Genomic DNA, 12,816 nt, shown 5'->3' with positions numbered 1-12,816 from the left:
ACGCCTCCCTTCTAGAACTTTCTGGAACGTGCCATCATCCCCCAGTCCTCCCTCCCGGGGGTCCGGGGATTGTGTCCCAGGATCCGCTTCCCAGGGTTTGTCGTTGACCCCTTTGGGCCATGGTCACTCACCCTGGCGTGAGAGCGCTTCCGCCCTCTGTTGACGAGAAGGGGGAGCTTCCAGCCAACATAATGGGGAGTGCCGATTAATGCCTCTACACATGAATGCGTGCACACGTGTGGCAATGTGCAAATGGGAATGTTTACAAAATAAAGGTCACGGTCATTATCATGATGATGGTCAGTACCGCACCGGGCCGCCCTTGTCTCCCCAATACTAATGTTTACACACCGCACCAGGTACTCATTTAAGGCTAAGTCGACCTATATGATGCTCAGGACCAATTCAGATGTCTGTCACCGATGTTGGCCGTGCTGGAGTCGCCAAGTTCAAAGCGAAGCGCGCTAACCTCTCACCACCGCTCTCTACAAACAGACATACAACATCCACACACATGCTGACCCATCACCCAGCAGTAAAAAAAAACCCAGGGATTTGTTAAGAAGCACCCGATTACTCATTTACCCGCAGACTCTCCAGGGCCAGACACGTGTGTCCGCTATTCCGGCGTGCACACACTCATTCACGCTCCCGATCGTTCATCGTTAACGTCATTAACTGCGCGTGTCGTCGGGATGCACTGAGAGGCGAGAGAGAGAGAGAGATGCAGACTGGCCGTGCCATTCCCCATCCTCTCGTTATTAGGTAACACGCGTCGTGCGAGTGAGTTCTTCACAAGCGCGTGGCGCACTCGAAGTCACGCGCCAGGTGTCTCAGGTGAGCTTGCCATTCTTGATTTGAAACTTTCGTGACTGCAAGGATCCATACTCTTTGGTTCTTTCGGTAAAGTCACGTATGTAGAAAATAAAATAAATCACGACGTTTCGGGCGCAACACAAGCGTCCATCATCAGGTGGGAAAGCGTGGTCTGCTGGTGAGGCAGACTGTTTTAAAAGGTCTGAAATGGGTGTAGCACAAGGGTCATAAGGAATTGGCCGGGGCTAGTGATGTTAATGTGAGAAATTATCGTGTAACTGTAAGATAGGAGAGCGGCCTCCTCGACGAGGGCACGGAAGTGACTATGTTAATGTGAGTTTGCCATTGTTAACCACGCAGGTGAGAAGAAAACGAGCACGGCGATTCTGGTTAGAAGTGGGAGATTGCCTGTAAGGACTAAGCAGGGATTAATGTCTCACTCGGTATTTTCCCGTAAGGCGTCTGGGCTGTCTTGGCTGTCGGGGGATTATAGGCATAAGGAACTTCCATTGTAGGCGTAAGGAACTACCACTACAGCACAAGGTAAGCCTATCCATAGTATATGTTACCGAAATAAGTTCAACATACATACAAAATAACTTGTCTGTCATGCACTCCCATACGGCCTTGTGGCTGATGGAATGTGTAAAATATACTTGTTCTTCATGTAGAGGGGCAGACATATGGAGACGTATTGTGTGATTTATTTATTTGGTTGCTTCTTTGGTGTGAGGGCGGTGACACAGTGGTTCGTGCTCAGTCTTCTGCACACGGCTATAACGAGAGCCGAGTGATATCGGACCTTAACCCGTTCTCGCTCCTCCATTCATCAACTGAAATTTTAGACTCAAACCCCCACCGAGCCTCTTAATCAGTGGCGAATCCACTGAGGCCCCGGCATTTGGCGTTTAAAACTAAAAGGACCCGGAGAAAAATCCACGCGACCAAATTCCAAATGTACCGGCGTCAGGGTCGTGACGGAACCCACGACCTCCTGTATACTAGGCGAGGAAGTTAACATCTCGTCACCGCGTCGCCCATTATTGTCGGCTTCTCAATAGCAACCCTTGGTTAATGCTCGCTGTATAAATTAACTGTATTAGTTCACTCATTAGGCGGCCATCATCCCAAACAAGATTGAGATCAACTACTTTAAACCCAGTGGTTGAATGTGTTATCAACAGATCACTAATCTGTTTGGCCCATCCCGTCCTGAATAACTTCACCATTCCGGCTTCATTATTTATTTTGAAAGTGTTCCCTAACACGGGCACCAAATGGCCTGTCCTGCAAATTCTAGATTTGAAGCTTTCGTGACTGCAAGTATTCATACTCTTAGGGTTTTTCCGGTAAAATCACGTAGGTGAAAATAATTAAATAATAAAAATGCATATTACAAATAATATAAATAATAATAGAAAATAATAATAAATCACGACGTTTCGGAGGCAACACAAGCTTCCTTCATCAGGTGTAAAAAGGCACCTGATGAAGGAAGCTTGTGTTGCCTCCGAAACGTCGTGATTTATTATTTTATTTCTATTATTATTTCTAGAATAAATTGTATTTATTTATACCTACGTGACTTTACCGAAAAAACCTAAGAGTATGTCGTGCAAATAACCACAGCCACGGTTACTTACGCCACCTAAGTGGGTTTTATCAAGGCTATATGTCAGGGACATCCGAGTGACTAGGTTCAAACCCCGTAGGCGCCACGGTGCTGAGATGTTAACTACCTCGCCTTGTATACAGGAGAGGTCGTGGGTTCGCTCACGACCCTGACACTTGTGTAGTAGATTCTTAGGACGCGCAGACGACTTGTTGAGGCAGCGCTATTTTATTAACGAACAACACGTTAACCACACTGTGTACAGACTACTTGCTGAAGGGGGAGCTGGAAGAAACACGACGTTTCGGAGGCTATACAAGTCTCTGCCTGCGAAACGTCGTGATTTAATTGATTTATTTTCATTTATTATTATTCTTATTTTATTTCTATTATTTTTTACCTACGTGACTTTACCGAAAAAAACCATAAGATTATGAATTCTTGCAGTCACGAAAGCTTCAAATCTGGAGATGGTGTGCCTTCGTTCCATAACACCATTACACTTGTATATTTGGAGATTGTATGTCCCTCGACGTTTAGAAACTCTGTTTAGAGTATTTTGCTGCGATACATTTCCACATAAGGCGATTCATTGGGATATTATTTGTAAACAGGTCGCTTCTGAAAAAGAGCTATATAGCTTAGTGGGTCTTAACTGGTAAAATAAAAAAAACATTGTTTAATTTATAGTTTAGTTACGTCTCCCACCCCCTTCCACCCTTCTCACTCCACTGACCACAGCAAACCAACCGCGCCTGACGGAGTACGTCTAATAACATTGCTCATCGTTCCCAGAACCTGGGACCTGAGCACAGAAAAACTGCGTAGGCAGATTATTATTTGTTTCTTTCGGTTAAGTCACGTCTAAAAATAAAATAATAAATTAAATTAAATAATAGAATACGACGTTTCGATTGCAACACAGTTCTAAAATTAAGATTGCGTAGGCAGAGATTTGCTAAATTGTAAAATGCCAATGGCGGAGAATCTGGAGTATTCCAGCCACATCGTAAACATGAACTCCAGCAGGACATTTTTTTTTCTGCAACGTGGCCACTGTGACATCACAGCTCCAAGCATTCAGCTGGGCAGTGGCTGAGATCAGGTGCATATTTATGTGCAGTACTTAACGATTTAGAGGCGTTTACATGCATTTATTCGCGCGAGAGTGAATGTAATTGAGTGTTTCTTTACCCGTATAACTGGGTCAGTAGGGAGCGCTGTCAACGAGGGTTTGACAATATAAACTGCAGCGCTGTGAACTTTATTCCAGACTCCTCACATCTTTAGAGTCATCGCCCTCTCGTGTCATGATTTGGCTTTAGGCGGCCTGTTTGGGCCGTCCTGTGAAAAACGGCCATTGCCCAAACGTCGCATATTTTAAACCTCTTTGGGGCCGTCCATAAATGACGTCACGCACCTAGGGGGGGGAAGGGTCAGACATTTGTGACGATGTGTGACGAGGGGGGGAGGGGGGGGAGAAATGTGACGTCACATCAAAGTGCGCAACTTTAAATAAATATAGACAACACGTTCTACTTAATTAAATATACTTTTTAATAAGTGTTTTCTCCTATAACATCAGAGTGCAGCGCCACATTAAATACGCACTACAATGACAATAGTTTAAAGCGATTTGAAGCATGTTTTATATTTGTTTGGGGGGGGCAGAGCTTTGTGACGTCATATTTGAGGGGGGGTCTGACTTTTTGTGACGTCGTGTGACGAAGGGAGGGGGGTGGTCAAAAATGGTCCAAAATCGCGTGACGTCATTTATGGACGGCCCCCTTTAATGTTGACTTTGTTTTCGTTTACAATTTTGCCAAATATAAATAGGAGTGAACATTCCACATTTATATAGTGGGGCCAGTCTACATACAAAGAGATCTTATTGAAATTCATTCTAATTCTAATTATAAATAATGAATCTGATCGTGGACACAATTGTGACCTTTTTGCTGGTTGTAAATCACCTTTCGGGCCCCTTATGAACGGCGCTCGTATTAATTTACAGCACTGCACACACTTTTATCGTGACGATAAAAGTAACAGTTTAAAAAGTGTTTTGTTATTATTATTTAATTTCATGTGAAAGTCAATGCTGTCAATGTCTTTACGCTGGAATAAGTGGCCCATTCACGAAATCTTGGTTTTTTTTCACCCACCCGCCACCAGTGAGTCAACAACATTTCCCAATCGCAAACCACGTGGCTCTATGTGAACATTTTGACCCTAGGAGGGCCACCGTAGCAGCATCGGAGGCGTCCACGTGATCTGCAGGTGAATTTTTTGCAAACTCAAAACAATAACAATTAACAACAATTGCACCGCAGATACTTATTAGGCATCACTGCCTGACAGCATAACAACGACCCGTATTTGCTTCATAAATTGTACCAAAAAAATAATAACAAAAAAACCCCGAAGAAAGTAAACAATTCACTTGCTCCTTTCACCCGGAAGTGGAACGCGTGCCGCGTGGGTCGTGGGGGGAGGGATGATGGGGTGTGAGGGGCGGGGGCGGGGCGGGGCATGCTCCCAGATTCCGTAGTGCACACGCGCGCGACGCACAGCCGGCTCGCTCTCCATTGGTCGATGCCCCCCGCCGGGGGCGGGGAGAACGCCAATCAGCAGCCGCCGAGAGTCTCGGGCCCCTCCCCCCCCCCCTCCATGCGCGGTGGGAAATCCAAGAAGCCGCGTTGCACGTGACCCGGAGATGATTGAGACCGTGGCGGGGTTGAGGAGGAGGAGGAATCTCGTCGCGCCGGGCCCCGTGGCCGCGCTCAGAGCGATCTCTACCTCGCCTCGCCGTGCCCCCTTCCCCTCTTCGCCGCCAGCCCTGCCCTGCCTTGCCCTTCGCTCGTCTCTCAGCAGCCTCTCCCCCCACTTTCTCCCTACCTGGCCCTGGTCTAGTCGTTTCGCTGCCCTGCACCGTGGCTCCTGTTTGTCTCCAGGAGTGCTTCTGCCCTCCCTACCTTACCACTTCTCTGGACTTGCACCTTCTGCCCTGGCCGCCTCAACCCACGCTGCTGTGTCGAGACAGCCTGGCTCTACCCTTACCTCGTCTCGGCATTCGCAAGGTGAGCAGCTACTCTCTAAGAGGGGTAACGGGGCTGAGGTGTCTGTGTTGGGTTTGATGGGGTTGTGTTGGTGTACATTACGAAGATCGTCAGTGGTGGAAATTTCAAAGTTTCGTGGCGTTCTCGAGTTGTGTGTGTAAGCTGCCCGTGGTACTGCGTCACTGTGTTAGGATGGGAATGTGGAATGTCCACCACTTGGTGACAGTTGAGCAAGTTTCAAGTTTTTCAAGTTTCATTTATTAGGTGTAGCCCTGTGAGCCATTCGGCTCTTGAATCGGGTGCAACCGCAACAAACAAAAAACTAAAACATGAACAAGAAAACATCTTAAAGTGAATATGTGACTAAGAGCAGCGGTCGATGTGTTGGAATGGGAGGTTAACTTGTTGGTTTGATATGGGCAATGATGATGAGTTGTGCTTCTGTTGACCATTACTCGCACATAACGCACTTCACATCAACATTTGTCGACGTAATCGTCCCCGAGGGCATAGCCCACGGCGCCTTGCGAGTGGCGTTTTATTCATGTGATTGGATCTATCAGCCATGGTCTTGCTGTCACAATCCTTCTCGCTGCTGCATTTCTTTCTTTGTTTGACAAATCTTCACCGCCCTCGTACCTTGGCCCATGATTCCTTCCAGCGGCGCGTGCTGCTCAAGCCCGCTTTTCTTGTTACAGTGTCAATATAACGTCACTGATTTGCATGCTTTTCTTACGCGTGAGTGGTCCACTCGCTGTTGTCTGGGTGTCATTGCAAAGCATGCAAAGTTTCACGGTTCAGTTGCTCAAGTTGCAGATTTCCTTACATTTTATCTTTCAGCGCCCACGTATCTTGAGTGTAATTAAACGAGCAGGTCCGGTGAGTAGGGTTCACATGCCTGGGGCAGCATGCCTCCCACAATCTTTGGCAGCCACCCAGAGTAGACAAATGAATTCAAAAAGTCAACAGTGCCTCTGGCCTTTAGTTTATATAACAAGAGATGTTGGCATAGAGCCATCATGTCTGGTCGAAATGTTGAAATCCGTGTATTAAGTTGAAACGTACGTTTCATCTCCGTTTAGATTAGAAAACCCCATTGTCTCACAAATACTCTTGTTTCCAGAAGGTTCCTAACATTGGGATGTTTGGCCAGTTCCGTCACTGCGTGTTCTAATGCACGTGAGAGAGAAACAGGAGAACACCCGTGTACACAAGGGGATAATAAAAGCTCGGCACGGGCATCTCTTAGCCACTTGACAGCCCAGTGGGTTTTGGAGTTTTACGGATCCGCGTGTAATCCACTAATTCATGCCTCCAATGTGCAGCTCATAGTCATGCATATCTGCGCCCAGCTATAAAATGAAATAATATTTTCAACCGCATGCCAGTGAATGCTCACGTGCCTAGTATTGGATTTTTAATACATGACATTTTATTATTACACTTTTACATTTATATGGCCTCTTAATGCGACTGCCTCTAAATCGTATACATATATTGGGAGATCGGTATCAATGTGATCCTGATTTTTTTGTGTTTAGAAAGAGTTGGTGGAGGGCAGAATGCTGTAGAAAGGAGAGAAACAGGAGTTTTCCTGTATTGTAAATGTGCGAGTGAGGACCATCGCTGATAGAACACTTTTTATTAGTGTTTCGTGTGAGGGCTTAGGAACAGTAACAGGGAACTATTGATTATCCACGGCAAATAAACGACAAGGCGTACACAAACACGTTCATTTTTGAAACATCTACAAAAAAAAGCACGCACAAAATTAACAATAGGAGGAAAATTAACCATAAAAAATGTAAATATGAGACCTAAAATAGCTATACATTCTCACCGGTATACTTGGAATGTCACCTCTTGAAGCACACCTTGCAATCATTGGCTGCCAATCTTCTTGTTGGAAGCAAGACGAGGCTATGATATCGGCAATGAAGTCACATCCGGGTCAATTCCGGGCTGTATTGGGCAGCCCGATTTCAAAGCTGGCCTGCCCAGGCTAGCACCAGCCTAGCAGTTCCAGCTGTTACCCGGAATACAGTTTTGTTGACAGCTCAGATCTAGAACGCCCTGAGTTCATCTCGACTTTAGAGGTGCATATGGACACATCATTAGTATGATGCATCTGATCCCAGGACTTGTCCACTCAATGCTTTTAATTTTGATTTTTGTTTTCAATCTACGTGACTTTACCGAAAGAACCCAGAATATGAATTACTGCAGTCACGAAAGTTGTAAGTCTAAATCTGTCCACTCAACTTTAGTTCCCATATTCGCAAATAAGAATATCAACTGTTAGGAAAAATAATCGTTCAACGAACTGATGGGCGATGGACGAAAATGGTTACAGAATGAAAGCCAATGGGGAAGGGGGGAACCCGACCAAGAAAACTGAACTGTAAGTTATTTTTTTTTATTTACCATGAAAGGCACACTGAACTATATAGTTATTTTTCAGAAGCCACCTAGCCACAAATGATAGCTCAACGAAGTGCCTTACGTGGAAATGTATAACAGCCAAACACTCTAAACGCACGTTACTAAATGCGGAGGAAAAAACCGGAGGACCCGGAGAAAAACCCACCCGACCATGGGGAGAACATGCAAACTCCAAATATACAGGCGTCAAGGTTGGGATCGAACCCACGACTTCGTGTATACCAGGCGAGGTAGTCAACATGTTACCACCGTGGCGCCTACGACTACCACGGAAATGGAGCAGCCAAATCGGTTCATGTGAAGGAGCGAGATGGAATGTGGCATTGCCGGTGACGTCATAGGGAGGCTTTCATCTAGCAGTGGATTGACCATGGCTCATGATGATGCTAAGCAAAAGGAACATTTTTATTCGTATTCGGTGAGAGCCCAGTCACCTGTTAACTTAGTAATGTTGTGTGTTTGTTTTGTTACTGTCCACACAACCTGGTGGTAAATGTTTTGATTTTATGGCTTTGCATCACCCCTGGTTGCTACTTGGCCCATTGTTTCACTGTATAATTCGACGTGACATTTTAGTTTCCTGACAACAAAAACGAGCCACTTGAGTGGATTTTTTCGTAAAATCCTGCTTGTAGTGAGAAAACCATTGCAACACCCGTGAGATAAAAATAGATTTTAGAAAAACCCCAACACGCATGATTATACTCCTCAGTCAATGCGACCGAACTGATTTGTTTTTCTTCTCTGATCTGTGTACCCAACCGTTTCAAACCCACCATCAAAGCCGTACTGTGCATCGATTCTCATGAATGTGAACTTTCAAGAGCAGTCACAGGTGTATTGTCTTATCGCATAGATCACATCAGGCAGGGGGATTTACTCAAGTGCTGCTGCAGCTAAGAATGCCAGTGTTTCACATAAAGTGCAAAACATGTACGTGTGCATGTTGAACTTCTTTCGCACCGTACGTAGCCCAACCGTGCTAATCGGAGGTGCGGGGGAAGGACAGCAAAAAGAAGTTCTAAAGAAATGAGTTTTCAATCTAGAAAACATTGATAGAGGCCATCACGGTGTCTTATTAAGACGCATTTGCTTCCTGACACATTTATATTGTTAAATACACAGCTTAAAACTTCCATCAGCTGTCTCATCAGCAGAGCCAAGTAAGTTAAACAAATACTGCTGGGTTGCCACCTTCACAATGGGGCCCTGCCAGCACAAATCAGTTATGAATAAAAACTCGTTATGCTCTGTTGTGAATCATTATTGGTAATGCATAAGGAAATACGTGATTACTCAATACTCATTTTAAAAACAATGTTGAATTTGTAAATTATTATCTCGGCATGTAAGCAGCTACAAAAACTTGGGGGCACGTTTGCAGTGCAGTTCGCTGTTTAAATTCAGTTCACAGCACAGATGGCCTTACGTCTTTTTAGACACCCACTCGGCGATGATGCGGCGGTGATGTCCAATGGGGATTCGATACATTTCCATCATAAATGCTGCGTTGGCACACGCTGTGCCAACTCCACACCCACCGTCAACCCAGGCACTCTTCCTTAATATCCTCACTTCCCTTCACTCGGCCTCTTTCTTTGCAGCAGGCTCGGCGAGAGACAGACGGAGCAGAACTTTGCCGATCTATTGATTACTGTATTGGTGTTTATTTGCACAAAAGTGTTGGACAGGTCAGGTTTGGCTCGCACGTCTCTGATTATCACAGTAGGCCAATGTTTCATGTTTACCTGAATTGAAACTTTGCTTGTCTTTGCGTCTGCCTTGTGAAACAATTGTGTGTATATCTGCCATTCCTCTGTGTCTTGTTAGACATTGGTTTGCTTGCGATGCACTCCTGGTCTGTCATTGTCTGTTTGTCTGTATGACAGTTGCTTAATTGACTACCTGCTACTCTGTCTTATCCTCTGTTTGCTTGATTGTGTAACTCTGTTATTATTATCATCTGCACGACTGCCTATTGTTACATCACGGGATCGTGGTGAGATGGCGCGGTGGCTTGGCGAGACCTCATCCAGCAGTGATTAAGCATGGCTGATGATGATGGTGATGACTGTCGCCGTCAAATTGCCTTCCCCGTATGTCATTGTGTCGTTTGCCCGCCAGCTTTGCAGGCGTTCGCGATCACAATGACTGCAGTTTATTTGCACGAGCTCGCCACGCGGAACCAAGAGCTCACTGTGATTTTTGTCGTTGTCAGGTAGAGCGAGAGTGACGCACGTGCGGCCAGGATGAAGGATGAACGGCCCGGTAAGCTGCTGGAGATGCACGCACGTGAACGGATTTCCCACCACCTTCGGAAAAACAACCTGGTCGGATCGATGTTCATCAGCTCCTTGATGCGATTTTTGTAATGGCTTAACAGCAGTCAGTTGAGTATTGAAGGTATTGGATTAGTTGGTACATGTTCCTTTTGAAAAGAAAAATTTAGCGAGTAAAATGCGGTGTCCTTGGGCTTGTGTGTTTAGAGCCATGTTTTAGTTTTGTTCACTATTTGCGCAATGGTGTATCGATCAAAACAGATTTTTACGCTCCCGATATGTGCATTGAGTTTTTTGTTTGTAAGAATCTCGCGTGATGAAATAGAATTGTACGGATAAAATGTTTCCTATAGTCTCATGGAATAAATGAGACGGCAGATGAGAGATAATGTAAGAGACGTACAAGACAAGACAGAAAAGATGAGACGGTACAAATTAAACTAAATGGAAGCAATATAACGATTAACCCCTGACGATTTTATCAATTGTCGTGTTTTGGGGTCACGATTATACTTTTTTTCCAGAGTCGATTCCTTGTCTCGTTTGACTGTTTAATTTTGACTGAATATTTCAATGGGTTTATTAGCATATCACTTTCAAGTCAATCATAAATCACAGATTTTTAGACAGCACCATTCAACAGAGCCTGGGGGGGGGGGGGGGGGGAGTCATTGTCGCCATCGTTTACACGTCTGGTGCTCAGGAAGACGGTCCGTGTGCCCTCAGCAGATCGGCTCACTTCTCTCGTCGTCACCCGAGTCGACCAAAACTTTCGCGACCTAATTGCGCAATTTTCCTTCGTGAACAAGTCGGTTATCACGTAATTCACTTGAATTGGCCTTGAAAAGCGAGAGAGTAGCTGAGATTCGAGGCGGGGGGTGAAGTTCACGAGCGCAGTTTGGCGTGAAGGTTGTGGTTACCGCCCGTGTGTAGGCGCAGGGCTTTGGGGCTTTAACGAGGCAGCCAAGACGATAACGCGAGCGGCAATGCCAGCTTGTTCATATCAACGCGCACGGTGGTTGGCGAAGTGTGCTTAACACGCAATTTTGCATTTCCGCTTTTTACTAGCGTGGTGAAACAATGTGCAGTTGTTGGTGTTTTGTAATAATTGGATGTCAAAAATGTTCCCGGGACAAATTTGGAGGCAATTTAAACAACGGCGCGGTCACGTCTTATTTCACTCGCATGTCATTTCTGTGATACCGCCGACAACCAAATCGCCAATAATGTGCCAGTTCGTGTCATCTCGGCAGCTATGCAGGGTGGGGCTTGGTTAGTACTTGGAAGGGAAGACTGCCTGTGAATGCTGTGTGTCAGACTTGTGCTTGGAGGTGGCCAAGAGATGACAGCACAGCAAATGGACACTTGAGTCTACCTGTGCCGAGCTGTGTGAACGTTTAGCCTCTGATTATACGTGGTGGGTTCCCTCCCACATGAAGCCAAATGCGCATGTATGTATGTATGTTGAACGTCTTTCCCACCGTACGTAGCCAACCGTGCTAGTCGTTGGTGCAGGGAAGGACAACAAACTAAACGCAAAGCATGAACCAATTGGCCAAACCGTTAAATGTAAGACATTTTTGAAAAAGAGTCCTGAGACTCGGCGATGCTTTCCTGCGTAAATGAAGTGCATTGTCATCATTATTCATATTGTTGATGAACAGCAATTGCAGAATCGGCATCTTCTTTTATGTGTAGCTGGGTGTCATTCTATTCTTGTGTGTGGAAATATGTTAAGGAACTGTTTAGGGCTGCATCAGAAAGTTTGTGTCGCTTTACTGTTCCTGCTCCATTGCAGTAGAGTAGCCGACTTGCGGTTTACTACTGGGGCTGCTCCATAGTTTGGGTTACATGGCCACAGTCAGGCTGTGGCTAGCGTCTTACATTTTCCATTCATGAAGGAGTTGTACGCATTGGCCTGTTGATGTTCTGTTGCGGTTGATGATTAAACCTGTGTCTTTGAGTAATGTTCAAATTCAGGAAGTGCAATGTTTGCTCTCTTGAATGAGGTGTTTATTTTGGACTTCCATGTTGTACCGCTCTATTTTCTAACAGCGTTTTTCCGGATGTGGGTGAGATTCTAGAATGATGACAGCGCGTCCCAGAAGGGGGATCAGTGGCGAGGTACATTGTTGAGTTCTTAGTTGATGGGTAGGTGGTTGTCCTTGGCAATAAAACGTGTAAACTCCCTAGCAGTTTGCGCGATATCTCTGAGTATATATGGTGGTAGAATGTTCGCCAGAATAGGGAGGCCAGGGTATTGATGTCGGTTTCAATGTTACCATTCTGGTTATGATGCGCATTGTGTTATTTATTTGATCGTGTAGTTTCGTGTACAGAATGTGCAGTCTTCTTTCGTATGGCATGTAAGCAACAGTTTGTATAGATGTCATAGTTGAATGTTAAGGTCCTTCAACCAGTCCGAGGCGGCAGTAGATGCTTCATGGATTGCAGCGATAGTGATGTTGTCTTGATGGTTTGGGTTTTACCACAGTCACAAATTGGCGAATCTTTCATTTTCCATTTATGGAACGTGTATGCACATCTCCCATGCTGCGTCCGAGCGTGGTTCAGTGTGGTCCCCACAAGCATCGTGAGAGAGAGAATC

General features: G+C 45.4%; 1 protein-coding gene across 5 annotated transcripts in view; it reads left to right on the top strand.

The window, feature by feature from the left end:
* The first annotated feature begins 729 nt into the window (after positions 1-729).
* Positions 730-12,816, top strand: part of LOC144726730 (natural resistance-associated macrophage protein 2-like) — a 41,419-nt gene continuing 29,332 nt past the window's right edge. For 3 of the 5 annotated variants that reach the window (XM_078605612.1, XM_078605603.1, XM_078605579.1), the window contains exons 1-2: positions 5,055-5,508; positions 10,148-10,197. In XM_078605612.1, the coding sequence (XP_078461738.1) occupies positions 10,179-10,197 (19 nt within the window). In that variant the 5' untranslated portion in view covers positions 5,055-5,508; positions 10,148-10,178. Of the gene's footprint in view, positions 838-909; positions 1,360-5,054; positions 5,509-10,147; positions 10,198-12,816 lie in introns of those variants that run through there. The other 2 variants (XM_078605588.1, XM_078605594.1) reach the window with 2 other exon arrangements.

Source organism: Lampetra planeri, chromosome 2 (assembly GCF_965212315.1).
Source record: "Lampetra planeri chromosome 2, kcLamPlan1.2.h2, whole genome shotgun sequence".
Classification (NCBI taxonomy): Eukaryota; Metazoa; Chordata; class Hyperoartia; order Petromyzontiformes; family Petromyzontidae; genus Lampetra; species Lampetra planeri.
Note: the sequence above shows the minus strand (reverse complement) of the source record. Positions and strands in the feature narration are given on the sequence as shown.